Source organism: Chenopodium album, chromosome 14, assembly GCF_948465745.1.
Source record: "Chenopodium album chromosome 14, dcCheAlbu1.1, whole genome shotgun sequence".
Taxonomy (NCBI): Eukaryota; Viridiplantae; Streptophyta; class Magnoliopsida; order Caryophyllales; family Amaranthaceae; genus Chenopodium; species Chenopodium album.
In genome coordinates, this window is record NC_137847.1 from 51,840,494 (window position 1) to 51,855,572 (window position 15,079).

The 15,079-nt window shown below is 32.4% G+C and overlaps 1 protein-coding gene across 2 annotated transcripts; it reads left to right on the top strand.

The window, feature by feature from the left end:
* The first annotated feature begins 8,136 nt into the window (after positions 1–8,136).
* LOC145579529 (cysteine-rich receptor-like protein kinase 10) lies at positions 8,137–12,474 on the top strand. Of its 2 annotated transcripts, XM_081636770.1 has the most exons (8): positions 8,137–8,388; positions 9,131–9,871; positions 9,998–10,141; positions 10,234–10,352; positions 10,439–10,649; positions 10,869–11,106; positions 11,191–11,347; positions 11,445–12,474. In XM_081636770.1, the coding sequence occupies exons 2-8, from the start codon at positions 9,253–9,255 to the stop codon at positions 11,772–11,774; spliced, it is 1,818 nt and encodes a 605-aa protein (XP_081492896.1). In that variant the 5' UTR covers positions 8,137–8,388; positions 9,131–9,252; the 3' UTR covers positions 11,775–12,474. The 2 variants fall into 2 exon arrangements, with proteins under 2 accessions (XP_081492896.1, XP_081492895.1); XM_081636769.1 differs by lacking the exon at positions 8,137–8,388 and having other exon boundaries at positions 8,740–9,871.
* Positions 12,475–15,079: the final 2,605 nt, after the last annotated feature.

The following is a 15,079-nucleotide window of genomic DNA, read 5'->3' on the forward strand; positions in this document are numbered from 1 at the left end:
TGTAAGTGCAGATTTTCTACGATGAACACAGCACAGAGTCTCATCCTTAAATTTTTATCAGACTGTAAATTTTGTTTATCCCCCCTATAGCCTATAGGCTGCAAATTCTTTACATATACAATATCTTGTGTACCATAATGATAAATGTTGCCCTTGATGTTTTGATGATAACACAAGTCAAATAAATGGACTAATGTCTTGCTGAGTTTTTGTAGTCTTATTCATTACAAGTTGCAGGAACAAGGTAAAGCAAGGAAAGTAGAGCTAAAAGAATAAAGAGATTAGTTGCAGTGTTCCTGTAAAGGAACTGAAGCTTCAGAGCAGAGGCTAAGGAAAGAAGACTCGGAGAAGAGACTTCTAAGCAAAATATAAAGTCTGAAATATTTTATATTTTAGGTTTTATGTAAGTGAGTCTAATTGGGAATTAATACTTAGTGGAATGCGATTTGATTTTGTCAAAAAGATAGAATTTGGTAGTTTGCTAGAAAATAGGAAAATCGGTTTTGGATAATATCTTTTCTGATTTTATAAGTTAATATCTTTTCGAAATTTATCCTTTGAGTTAATATTAATGTTTCCAGAAAAATATCTTTTGAAAACTACTTTCCTAAACTTATGCAACTACTTACTGACTTAGTCTTCACCACTTACGCATAAGTTGCTTCCTTAAGGTTTAAAACGTGTCCTGGTTTCTAGGACATGATTGAACAAATTGGAAGTGGTAAATGGTAATGGCGTTGATATGAAGCAGTGGTGGCGAAAGTGGTGGGAAGTGTGGCGTTTTTACCAAGCAAAGTTTTCCTATAAAAAGCAGGATTATTCTTGGAATAATTTCACCCTTGCTCAAATATATTTTTCTATCTTTCTTGCTTTAAAACACGAGATAAGAGTCGCATTCCACTTAGGTGTTTTTCTTAATTACTTTCACTAGAGTTTTATTTACTTGAGTTGTAATTTGGGAATTGGGAGTTTGAGTGAACTCTAAGAGGATTCAATAGAGAAAGAGAGAAGAGAATAGAGAAGAGAAGAGTGGCAAGTAGTGGGACTTGCTGCTGGGAACTTCAAGTTCATAGAGGAACTTGAAGATTGATTCTTAGTTTGTAATAGGTTATTTGCCCTGTTATAGTGAAGAATCATTCGTAAAATCGCAAGTGGTCGTGGTTTTTCCTCTTGTTAGGGCCAAGAGGTTTTCCACGTAAAATCTCTCTGAGTTATCTTTAAGTTCCTTTAGCTTTGTTTTATCAATTCCGCGAATATTTGACCCAATTCTCCTAAATTACAATTCAACCCCCCCTCTTGTAGTATTCTTATAAAGTAACAAAAGCTAATACTTGACAATTCTATAGTACTCCGTACTTGATTAGAAGATTACAAAGTGCTATGAATTGTATAATTCAATTGATAATGAACTTATTAGGAGTTTCTACAAAAATAATTAAAATCATCCAAGTTCAATAATAAACAATAATAACTGCGAAATTCCACTGATAATTCAGATTAAAATACAAAAAATTAGGAGAAATATGGGAATTTAATACCTGAGTAATCGGGGTTGAGATGAAATATTACTGCTGAAAATGATCTTCTGAAACCCGGCCAAAAAAAGTCAACGATATTTTCACTGTTGCACAGTTGTTTCAGTTGTTTGATGTTGATTGAAGGCAAGAACACAGAAAATAAATAAATAAATAAATAAATACTCCGATCGGACTAAGTGGCCCGTAATACCCATAATACCCGATATATTTTGAGGCCTGACCCGAATTTGGCTTGAAAAATCCAAAACGCCAAGGGCCAAAATTATGGTCAACCCCATTATCTTTAAAAAAAATTTTGGCTAATCCATCCCATTCATCAAATCTAATTTAATTTCAATTTGACCAAAAAAAATAAAATTGCAAATAAGATGATTTAAAGATTCTTATTAATGTGTATTTTTTAAATTTAAGAATTTCAAGATGTTATATTAAAGGTACTTAAACGGTTAATAAATGCTACAACTACCAAAAGCATAATTGTAATTACTAGTGCTGTCAAATTTTAAACCGAAACCGTTTAACTATCCGAAACAAACCGACTCGAACCGTATGTGAATGAATCCAAAACCGAACCGTTCCGAATAACATTTCACCATAATAAGAACCGAACCCGTTGAACTGAACCAGTTCTAAACAAAACTGAAATCAAACTGAACCGAAACAGAACCGAATTGTTTCTAATCCGAAACCGTTTGAACCGAGATAAAAACCGTTTACACTAAACCGATAACAACCCGCGACGACCCGTTTGCACCGAACAGTATATAAATCGAACAGTTTATAAACCGAATCGCTTGCAAACCGAATCGTTTTTGAACCGGACCGCTTATAAACGAATCGGCTACAAACTGCTAACTATAAAGAGAATATTAAAATCAAGTTAAAAGGTGTTTTATGAAATTTAATTATCATAGTACAAAAATTCTTCCTGCCAAATTAATATTTATTGAAAATTTATTATCATAGTATAAAATATCTTCCTGCCAAATCATTATCATAGTATAAAATATCTTCTTGCCCCTAAAAATCCTCTTGCCATAAACTGAACTGAAAAAGAACCGAACCAGTTATAAAACTGAACCGAAAAAGAACCAAACCAGTTATAAACTGAACCGAAAAAGAACCGAACCAATTATAAACTGAACCGAAAAAGAACCGAACCAATTATAAACTGAACCAAAAAAGAACCGAACTAACTATTTCTAACCCGAAACCGTTTCCAACCCGAAACTATTTAAATCAGGATAAAACCGTTTACACCGAACCGTTAACAAACTGCAACCTGTCTACACCGAACCGTTTACTACCCAGATTGTTTACAACCCGAACCGAATTAAAACGCTCAAGAATAAACCGAAACAAAATCGATAACTATTTAAACCGAACTGGAACCGACCCCCAAGACACTTAAACCGATTCCAAACCGACCCGATTTAATACCGAACCGATTTCAAACCGAATCAAACCCGAACCGTCCAACCGTTTTGACAGTGATAGTTAAGACTGATAGCTGGAGTTTCTAGGGAAGAATGAAGAGCATATGCGTATCTAAATACATTCAAAATTATCTCAAAGAGGTATTTGCAAGATTTTTAATACTTTCTCCGTTAAATAATAATTGCAATAAAGGGGTATTATTTGTGACATGTAAAAAATTCCTTTATTGCAATTAATATTTAACGGAGGAAGAACCTACAACAAAAATGGGTGAAATACCATGTGTTGAACCTGGAAAGGGGAATAATAAAAGATAAAAGTATATTTAATTAATTTTTTTTGAGAAATTCTCATTGGTACACCTGTGGTTCTGACTTTTTCCATTGATACACTCCTTAATTTTTGTCTTCCCATCGGTACACCCATGGTCACTACAAAAATAAAAGCTTTTTAGCATCTAAGTTTGGCAACAGATTTATAAAATATTGCTAAATAGCAACGAATATAATTTATTTCATTGCCTAATTAAAAGTGACATGTTATGCTTTAGCTTTTTAATAATAAATGGCTACATGTTTTTGATTTGTTGTTATTTAATTAAAACAAATTGTCTTACTAGTTGTTACTAGATGGCATCATATATTTCTCTTGTTGCCATATAATAACAAACTATGACAACAAATATTTTATTTGTATTGATTTAGAAACAAACAAAGGCAATGAATTTTTGAATTGTTGCAATTAGGAACAAGTCATCTAAACTATTGTTGCTAGATGATAACTTTTTTTTTTTTTTTTAATTATTTGTTGCCATTGGAAACAAGTTGTGCTACATTTTGTTGTTAATTTATATGTAAATTAGTTTTTGCTATCATGTATAAAATTATTTGAAGACACTCTTATTATTATTTGTTGTTATAATGACATCAAATAGAGACGAATTTCAATTTTGTTTCTAATTTAGAGACGGATTTTTTAATTTTGTCCCTAATTTAGAGACAAAATTTTCAATTTCATCTCTAATATTTCGTTCACTTATCATAAATTATATGCATAGAAGTAAACATAAAGTACTTTGTATAGTTAGTAAGAGATTCACCATGTGACTTTGAGGTCACAAGTTCCACTACCAACAAAAAATTAACGATTCAAGTTCGTAAATTTTTTGACAATTTCGAGTTTGATTTAGTCCCATAAAGAATCAAAATGACCCCTAAACCCTTAACCGAACAATTACTATCACAAAAAAGTAACGACACGCAAATTGAGATATTTTTTTATACGCATATGAGACATTTGCGTTATTTTTTTTTGTTGCTAATTTGAGGTTAATTTGGATCATTATGCACTACCATGACTCCCAAAACTTTAACCGAATAATTTTCGACATGCAAATCGAGACATTAAATGTTTAAAAGGGGTATTATAGTTTTTTTTTGAATTATTTTAACTTAGTGAAATACTTTTTAACGGTTTTTGTCACGGTTGGGAAAAAGACCAAACTATGGGTGTACCGAAGAGAAGGCAAAAAATTAGGAGTACATCAATGGAAAAAGTCAAAACCACGAGTGTGCCAATGGAAATTTCCCTTCTTTTTTAAATTAAAGTAAAAAAGACATCGACCAAACCACAATGTTCATGATTTTTAATCCATTATTGCGGTTAGACACTTTAAAAGTGGGAGGAGGGAGAATAAGGGATCCCCACCCCTATGTATTTCTAGTGGAGATAAGGACATACCCTAAGGATTGTTTTGAGAGGCGACCGCCCTGGGCCTAATCAGACTAGGGACCTCAAAATTAATTTTTTTTTTTTATTTATTATATGTTAAGTATAAATATTGCAAATCATTACAAGCTCAAATTAATCTAAACGACTAAACCTCAACATTTGTATTTTAATTGTTTTCCTTTGTTTCACCTTTCCTTTAGGTTTTTAAAATCATTCTACTTTAACCCCATTATTTCTTACTATTTTTTCAACATAAGCTCATTTAGTTCTCATATGTTTTTAGTTTGATTTTCTCTCATTTCTTCAAAAATTTTGATGCAGAAAAACCATATCTTATGTGTTTTAACCTAATATTTTGTTCTTTAGACGATATATTTGTACTCCTTTTAAGTACATAATGAACACCATGCATATGTGTACATACTTGTATGTAACTTAACTAGTATAGTATCCGTGCTATTGCACGGTTTTGATAATTCAAATATTAAATCTCACAAGATCGAAATCAAAGGTAGCTTAATGCATAATAGTGATATTTTTCTACTTTATTTAATTATTCATTTACAATAATGTGTATCATGATATTGCATATCATATTTCTAATTTAATGTTGAAATTTAAATTTAGGATATTAAAGGGTTTATGGTCTTAACATATATTTTACCTTTTATATAAGAATGAGTCATGCAAGTCCTGCCCATTCATATATCTCATCATGTATTACCTAAGGATGGCAATGGGTTTAGGACCCGACCTAGACCCGGTTAGACCCTATCCATATTTTAGGGTATGGGTCTTAATTGGATATGGGTAAAATTTGCATCTAAGTGCAATGGGTCCGAGTCTGAAAGTTTAGACCCAAAATCCGACTCAAATTAGACCTATAGATTTGTAGATTTTAAAAAATATAAAAAAAAAATCATAAGTTATCTAATCTAAGAATCAGATGAAAGAAAAACCTAAAGAACCTAACTCCAAACTATAGCCACCACTTCTCCAAGGGCTCCAAGTCAAACAACTCCTAGCTCCTACTCTCATCAAGTCGATTGTCGTATGTTTAGTAGTATTTTTTTGATATAATTTTTTTATTAATATGAAGTTTATTTGTATTTATAGTCACACAAGTAATATGATAGTTATAATATATAAAAAAAAATATATAAGTGATTAAAAAAAAATCAATAATAGACCCTTTTAAAATCTGTTTTAGGCTTGAGATTTGCTAAACCCGGTATATCTTTGTTTGGGACTAATTTTATGTAGACTCGGTGGATCCAAGTCGCATTTGGAAGAACCTCCAAAAATATGGGTCTGGGTCTTGTCAGAGCCGGCCTAGATTTGACACATTATTCATTTCTGTTGGGGATTTTCTAGTAAACAGGGGTCACAAAGAAATGGAAATGAAACAATTGGAAAAATTTTCGATGCGTGAACGGAATCACTTTCCCAAAGTGTAATTCCGACCCTATATACTACAACTGAGTATTACGGAAATTACTCAGGAGATACAACGAAGAACAATTACAATAGCTTGTAGGATTATTGCAAGTCAATGTATAAGTGTTTGTGATTTTGTGAAAAATGAACAACGGATAATAACTCGCTATGCCAAATTGATAAGATAGAAATTATATTTCATCTCTTAACCTCCATTCATCATATGAGAAGCTTCTCATAATCTCATATATATAAGATAGTAGTATGTCACTACATTTTCCAAACGCAGCAATACATAAAGTTATGCATTAAATAATGTATTTAGACATACAAAAAAACAATGCATCAAACATCAAATGTTAAGAGATGCATTAAGTAACAATGTGTTAACAACCAAATGTTATCAAGAGATATAAAACTGAAGCAATGCATTAAGACATGTCTTAAACAATGTATTAAGACATGCATTAAACAATGCATTAGTTATCAATTGATACATAAGTTGAAATGAATCAAGAAACTGCCATACTAATGCAAGAGAAACCGAAACTGAAATACTTTCTCTTGATTAGTTGTATACTACTACCTTAATCAAATGTTGTCTAAGTCATGGCACCTTAACCAAATGACTTAAACTTAACATAACATGAATAATAATCAACTAAATACTCTAAATTCTCCAACAATTTCTAATATTATCCGACCCTTATGTATACTTTTGGTTTAATCAACATAATAAAACTCTCTTTTCGTCCCATAATGTGGTTACAAAATTTTAAATCAGGTACTTAAGATTGGAGAGTAGAATTAGAGGATAAATTTGTAGAGTTAGAGGCTACAGTACGTATAATATGAGCGATTATAATGCTTCTATTTATTGTTTTTTTTAAATTAAAAAAATTTTAATCTTAAAGTTAGTGGATCTTTTGTTTATTATTTCGTAGGACTTATTTATCTACTACTTCGTATATATTAAGACTCATATAATCTATCTCGTTTAGATGAAATTTTTTACATTAACATATGTATTATTTTAATGAATATTATTCCTATTAAATTTAAAATCTAAAATTGGCAAAATAAAATATTAGACGAATCAAATAATGACTACTCTGTAAAATTTTACTAAAATCAAAGTAGGCAGATTATATACACATAATGATACTTGTTTACATTTAGCATATATATTATTTACTATTAATTTAATAAGATCACTATTAGGAATCTGTATAATTTATGTATTGTTCAAATGCCTTATTTTGTTAGCTAAACTATATGATATCATATTTTATGACGATATAAAATAGTATTATTGTTTATAATATCATATTTAGTTATATACTTATATAAGATAGCCTATATATTATCTATATCTATATCTGTATTTATTAATATTTAAAAAGACAAACTACAATCACCTATATGACACATGTTATCATAATTCACTCATATGTCACATAGCACATCCATTAATAATATTTCCTCTTTATACTCCCTTTTAAATTAAAAGATAAAATAAAATGTTATTGAATGCTAAAGTCTTTATACATTCCTAACTTGCAAATTTGAGTAAGAAAATAGAGTGTTCCATTTTCACTATAAAAAAAGAAAAAAAAATTGTACTCCTCTCTATACCCTTTTAATGTAAAAGTTTAAATAACAAATTATTTAATGTTAAAATCTTTATGTATTCTTAACTTGCAAATTATAAGTTTTTTGGTGTTTAGAGAGCCACAAGGGCGGGGGTGAGAATCAATCCCAAGATCTCTTGGAATCGGGAGGGAATCTCTAACCACTTGAGCTACCCCTCACTCTCAACTTGCAAATTATAAGTAAGAAAATTAAGCAAATTATTACAAAAAATCATTAAAACATGCACAATATCTTTCGTCACTTGTATCATTAAAACATGCATAATATTATGTTTCACTCTTTAAAATTCAGCCAAAAAATCGACCACTCTTTTTATGGGCACACATTTCCGTGCAATTATCTACTTGAGTACTTGCAACATTTATTTAGTAACAGTAATTCTTGATCTCTAATTCTGTACAATCTATTTAATAGACTTGGATGGACGTATATAAGACTCATTCAATTGTTGAGGTTCTTCTCAGCCGCGCCCTCTCTTTTCTTGCTTCCCACCCAATTTCCTAAACCATATCACTAGGAGAACTTTAGACGAACTTTCATCGATTTTACTGGTGTAAAGCTAAGCCTCTGATCAACCATTATTATTCTTGTGGTATATTTCTCTAACTATCCTTTAATTTGTTAATAAGTTTAAACTAGGCGGCCGCCTCCTTTTATGAGGATATTTCCTATCGAAAGATATTATTTTTCTAGGATATATGCTATGTACTTTAGGTTGTTATTTATTGGGGGTTTAAGGTTTTAAATTAATTATTAGATCAAACAATTATAACATGAAATGTAACAGTAAAGGCCTCGGGCCACTTTTCCTAAAAAAAAAAAAAAGGGTCACATAATCTAATTTGAAGCAATGGATGGAGTAAAGAGTTGTGCTCAGTTAGTCAGTTATAGTTGTTTTAATCCTGAAAGTTGGGATAATTCTTTAATCCTTGTTTTACAAATTTTGATAATTACTAAAGCAATGAATGGTGGCAAGTAGAATGACATAAGAGCACTTATAATAGACTTGGATACAAGTCATATGAGAATAGACTAACAATAATTTCTGGTCAACATATTGTGTAAATGTGTAATACGTAACTAATTAGTAATTTAGTATAGTCTTGAAGAAAAATATTTGTAACCAACTTTTCTATGTCATTGACTAGTTTGTTAACCAAAATTGTTATCACTTTTCTCTTTTTCCTTCTCTTACTTTGTATTATCTCCCTTTCTTCAACCTTTGTGCAACTCCAAATTAACAAACAAAATTAATGGTAATATGGAGTCTTCAAATGTTTACTTGTTAGTACTCAGTCTCATAATTTCTTCTACCATGCCCAAGTTTGTCTCAGCTCAGAGCCCGTTCCGCAGGCAGTGGTGCAGCGACACGACTTACGCACCAAATAGCACTTACCAATCCAACCTTCAAGCAATCAGATATTCAAACTATCAAATCAGCCACGGGTTTTACAATATGACAGCAGGACACGAACCGGACAAAGTGAGTTTATTAGCCCTATGCAGGGGTGATGTCCCTGTTAATAAATGCTGGGATTGTATTACGAACTCGGTTGATTTTCTCTTTGATACCGTTTGTCCATACAAAATGGAAGGATTTGGGTATAGTGAATATTGCTCAGTATTTTTCTCAAACCGTTCGATTTATGGGAAAGTACAAAATGTGGTAGACCCATGGTTACTTGCAGACAAACCACCTGTTACGAATACTCGTGGTTTCAGTGATGCACTGTCTTTGCTGATGCAATCGTTGAAGAATCGAGCTGGTTCCGGTAATTCAGAGATGAAGTATGCTGCAGACAAGGCTAATACATCAGGTGGTCAGAGTTTGTATGGTCTTGTGCAGTGTACACCAGACTTGTCAAAGCGAAGTTGTATGCAGTGTAGTCAAAAGTTAATTGATTATTTCCCTTCGTATTGTGTTCAGTCGAATTATACGGCTTCTGGAGTTATGCTTGTTTTACCAAATTGCTTCGTGTTGTATGATATCAATTCCTTCTATGGGGATGTGTCTGATGATTCTCTGCCTACGTCGTCACTCGACATCAGTCCATCAAATAATGCTACTACTTCAGGTAATATCGAACACATAATAATTCATACCTCAATTCTTGCTTGAAATACTTTGTGATTATGGATTATATGATTATGGATTAATATTTGGACTAATTAACAATTATGGATTATATGATTTATGGTAGGTCGAAAAAGTAATAAGACTCGTATAGTCGGTATTGTTTCCATTGCACTTGGTGTGTCAACAATGTTACTTGCTACAAGTATCATCTTCAGCATCTTATTAAAGAAAAGAAAATTGAGGAAATCTTGGATGGTGAAATTCAGCAGTAAGATTTTTAGTCTAATTTACAGCATTCTTTTATGTAATTTGCTTCTTGTATATAATAATGTTGCTAATTTTGTTAATGTGTAAGTGCAGAAGATGAAATTAAGGACTTAAAGTCGTTACAATTTAGTCTTGGAGCTATGAAGCAGGCAACACAGAAGTTTTCTGAGGAATATAAGCTCGTAGAAGGCGGATTTGGCTCTGTTTATAAGGTACTAATTCAATCAAACAACTAGGAAGATAGTATGAGTACAAATAAGCCATCTTTTTTTTTTTAATTTCCTAATCCATTTTTCAGGGTGTACTTCCTGATGGACAAGAGATAGCAGTGAAAAAACTTGTAAAGAACTCGGGGCAGGGCGATGCAGAGTTTAAAAATGAAGTACTGATATTAGCAAAGCTCCACCATAGAAATTTGGTGAGACTTTTGGGATTTTGCTTACATGGAAAAGAAATGATTCTCGTCTACGAGCTCGTTGCTAATAGAAGCCTTGATAAGTTTATATTTGGTGAGTGAAAAAACTTTTGACAAAATGATGGTAAGACCTTTGTGTCATGTTGGCTCCGATACCATGTTAATGGACCAACTCACCCACAAGCTTAAGCTGATGGTTGAGGTTCACATATATAATTTATAATCAATCAGATTTGATACCTCGCTCTAAGGGAATTGATTTTTATTGATCAATAAGATTGTCTAAAATTCTGTTACACGTAATCAAATGCAGATCCATTAAGTCGTCAATCTATGCAATGGGAAACACGTTACAAAATCATCAAAGGCGTTGCTAGAGGGATCTTGTACCTCCATGAAAATTCTAGACTAAAAATCATACATCGCGACCTCAAAGCAGCTAATATTCTCTTAGACGAGGAGTTCTATCCTAAGATCGCAGATTTTGGTTTGGCAAGGCTATTTAACTTTGATCAATCTCACATACAGGCTAGCAAAATTGTCGGTACCTTGTAAGCATCCAAATTCTTCCACTTCTATTGGCTTATGTTTTTTTGATTTCTTTGTACAAGAAATAAAATATATTGTTTTTGCAGAGGTTACATTTCACCTGAGTATGCTCATCAACATCAAGTATCAGTAAAGTTAGACGTCTACAGCTTTGGTGTACTCGTCCTAGAGATAGTAAGCGGCCAAAGCATTACTTCATTTTTATACGATGACGAGGAGAATCAAGAAACCCTCTTGAGCTTTGTAAGTTACCTTATAAAAATTTGACATATTTTGATAACTTTCTTTCACAATGTTACAAAAATTCATAAATGGCATTTGAAACATTGGTTTATAATAGGCTTGGAGAAATTGGACTGAAGGCAATGCTTCTAATCTGGTAGATCCTGTAATACAACCCGGTTCTAGTATCGAGATATTAAGATGCATCCACATCGGTTTGTTGTGTGTCCAAGACGACCCTGCAGACAGGCCAACGATGTCTGCAGTCGATCTTATGTTGAGTAGTGATTTTGTTACACTTCAAGTACCGGCGCATCCTGCATTTTATACCGAGGGCCAAAATCTACCCGATATGCTCTTGAAGTGGAGTACTACGACTAAGTGGAGTGTAAGATCAGAGGGAGGTTCAATCAATAATGTTTCGATAACAGAGTTGCACCCTAGGTAATGGAGCTTTAGATGACCATAGAAGGTATCGAAGGGATACCCAGAATTTTTTGTCAAGTGAATAGTTTTTTCTTTGTTTTTATTAAGAAAATTTGTCTAAAAGGTACTTATATGTTTACCTTTTTGTGAAAAAGGGCCTTATATGTTCAAAGTGGTAAAAAAGGTCCTTATAAGTTACTTTTTTTGTGAGGAGGGACCTTGACATCGGAATATGACCGCTGACTTTACTTTTCCGGCATTGACCATCATGTAATATGCGCGTGGTGTTTTAAAAATGTCTCTTCCTTCTTTTTTTTCTCTTGATTTTAAGGAAAGAGAAGGGATTTCAAGAGAAAATTTGGGGATAGTAAGAGAGAAAATGTGAAAATGTGGGAAAAAATTAACGAAAGGGCCTTTTTAAAACATCACGTGCCACGTAAGTGATGGTCAACACCGAAAAGTAAAGTCAATGGTCATATTCCGATGTCAAGGTCCCTACTCACAACAAAAGTGACTTATAAGGCCTTTTTTCACGACTTTGAACATATAAAGTTCTTTTTCACAAAAAAGTAAACATATAAGTACCTTTCTAACAAATTTATCTTTTTATTGTAGTTGTAACAATTTGACTTTTACACTATTTATGTGTTTTACTTTGACTAGTTTTGATGATTTATATTTAAGCAAATATATAGTAATGTGAGATCTTTTAGATTCGTCTCGATTTATACTATTTTTATATCAAGTATTACTGTAATAATTTTTATATATTGGAAATTAAAGATATTAACGATTGAAATCATGTATCGACAAACGTGAAAAGAGAAATATTGCAACTATTTTAAAAAAAGTAGCAATAGTATATATTAAACCATGTTACTTATGACGACTAAATTATTTAGACAAACAGGTGAAATCGATTGATAATCGTGAGTTTAGCCTTGTAACAAAACCTGTTAAATTTTGAAACAATATGAAATGGGCTTGGGCAACCCAAACAAGGAGGATGAGTGTTTGGTCCACAAACAAGGCTTTGGAGCTTCCATACTAAAACCAATTGGAAATAGTAAGAGTAACCCATCTACCTTATAAAGTGGAACCACCTCTCCTCTTTTTCCAATATAGGACACTCACAAGTGGGCTACAATGGGTTTCAACACTCTCCCTCACTTGTGAGTGTCCTTAGAACTTAGAGCATACCAGAAGGTACAATATAATCCTTAATGGGAATGAACATCCAATAGAGGCTCCTTAACTAGTGGCTTAACAAATACCCAGTTTTTGAACGGCCCACCAAACCTGGGCTCTGATACCTTGTTAAATTTCGAAACAATATGAAATGGGTCTGGGCAACCCGAACAAGGAGTAGGAGAGTTTGGTCCACAAACAAGGCTTTGAAGCTTCCATACTAAAACCAATTGGCAATAGTAAGAGTAACCCCTTTACCTTATAAATTGGAACCATTTCTCCTCTTTCTTCAATGTAGGACACTCATAAGTGGGCTGCAATGGGTTTCAACAAAACCCGACGCTATTTATTTGAAATAGATTTCCTAACGTTTAAATTAAGAATACAATGATTTGAATATCATTTTCTTGGTTCTTTTGTATTAATAGTTAAGAAATAGGACATTTTGTCAGAAACTACCTTTTAAAGCAATTTTTTTGCGAGAAACTACCTTTTTAAAAAAATGTTGTTAAAAAGTACCTTATAAAAGGTTTTTTGTTAGGGGAAAAAAAGGGGGGAAAAGGAAGATTAATTGTCACGTGACTAGCACGTGACTTGGTCAACGCCGGGAAAATATGGTCAACTCCCAAATTCCGACCAAGGGTAGTGTATTACAACAAAAACCTTTTATAAGGTAGTTTTTAACAACATTTTTTTTAAAAGGTAGTTTCTGGCAAAATGTCCTAAGAAATATATAGTGACTTTTTGTTATCTTTGCGAAGTAGCATTGATTTGAGCTCAACGTTATCACTAATAAATTATACAAAGACTATACTTAGGGTCTGTTCACTTCATCTTAATTTCAGTTCAGTTCAACTCCAATCATTTCAGTTCAATTCAATTCAACTTCTAATTTCCTTTTCTCATAAAATATTCATTTCAGCTCGATTTAATTCAAGTTCAGTTCAGTTCTGCTCAGTTCAGATCCAGTTTATTTCATGTGAACAGACCCTGAGTCAATTTGTTTTTTCCAAAAAATTATTGTAGGAATAATACTAGTAATTGTCTACTAGACTACTACGTTCTAGAGTTTAGGGTACTACTTGATCAATTGATCATGGTAATTTCGGAGGCCTTCCAAAGGGAGGGTTGATAGGTACTTGTATATACATAATACATATCAAAGGGCATTTGAGACATTTCGCATGGAATTTACCCATCATATCTCCTCCTTTCTCTCACCCCCACGTGCTGGAATTAAGTATACCACTGGGTGACTAATAGTATCACTAGATGATCAAATAGTATCATTGAACATTCAGTGGTACTATATATTCATTTAATGGTACTGTATATTCATTTAGTGGTACTAACTACGTATAGAAATAATATCACTACATATAGTTAATGATATTATATAAGCTTTCAGTGGTACATTTAAAAACTGGTCTCACTTGCTCATCTCTCTCCTCCATTATTAGTCCTTGTATGACATGAAGATTTTTTTTTCTTTTGATTTGGTCAAGAAGGACAAAAGATGACAATTTGGCAATGAATAACCACCTATTGTTCCTTGTATTACAGCTAGACATGAAGATTTTTTTTTTTTCTTTTAATTTGGTTAAGAAGGACAAGAACATGACAGCTTTACAATGAATAACCAAGAAAAGAAGATGAACAGACTACGGGTTTCGTTCTTATGCTTTTGGGATCATACTTTATTACTCCGTTGATTTTCAGTTTAATCATTTCAATCAACCTAAGGGTTGAATTTCAGTTAAGCCTAAAGACCAAAATATCAAACGAAGCTCATCCATATTGACTAATAATAAATTAGTATTATTGTAATAATTCGCATGAGAAGATGACACCATTAAATACAATTAAACTTTCTCTGCGATAGAGAAATTACTAGTACCGTGTACCTTTCAAATAAAAAATAATAAAAAAAAAATAAATACAAGTAAACCTACTCTTAAATTTTTATTTTGTGGCCATCTTCTTACGTCAACGATACTGTCAACGGTTGATTGTGGACTCAACAATTCCCATCGAAGAGGGGCACGCACTACTTAAGTAATTTTACTTTCATCCACTTGCTCTACATGTGACTTTTTTGGATGGCGCTAGGTGGCACCTTTCTCAATTAATCACGTATTT

Bases quoted from the DNA above. Each gene is read 5' to 3' on its own strand.
- LOC145579529 (XM_081636769.1), top strand. From the start codon at position 9,058: ATGGAGTCTTCAAATGTTTACTTGTTAGTACTCAGTCTCATAATTTCT. The intron at 9,872-9,997 runs GTAATATCGAAC...GATTTATGGTAG, and splicing joins AAATAATGCTACTACTTCAG to GTCGAAAAAGTAATAAGACT. The intron at 10,650-10,868 runs GTGAGTGAAAAA...AATCAAATGCAG, and splicing joins CCTTGATAAGTTTATATTTG to ATCCATTAAGTCGTCAATCT.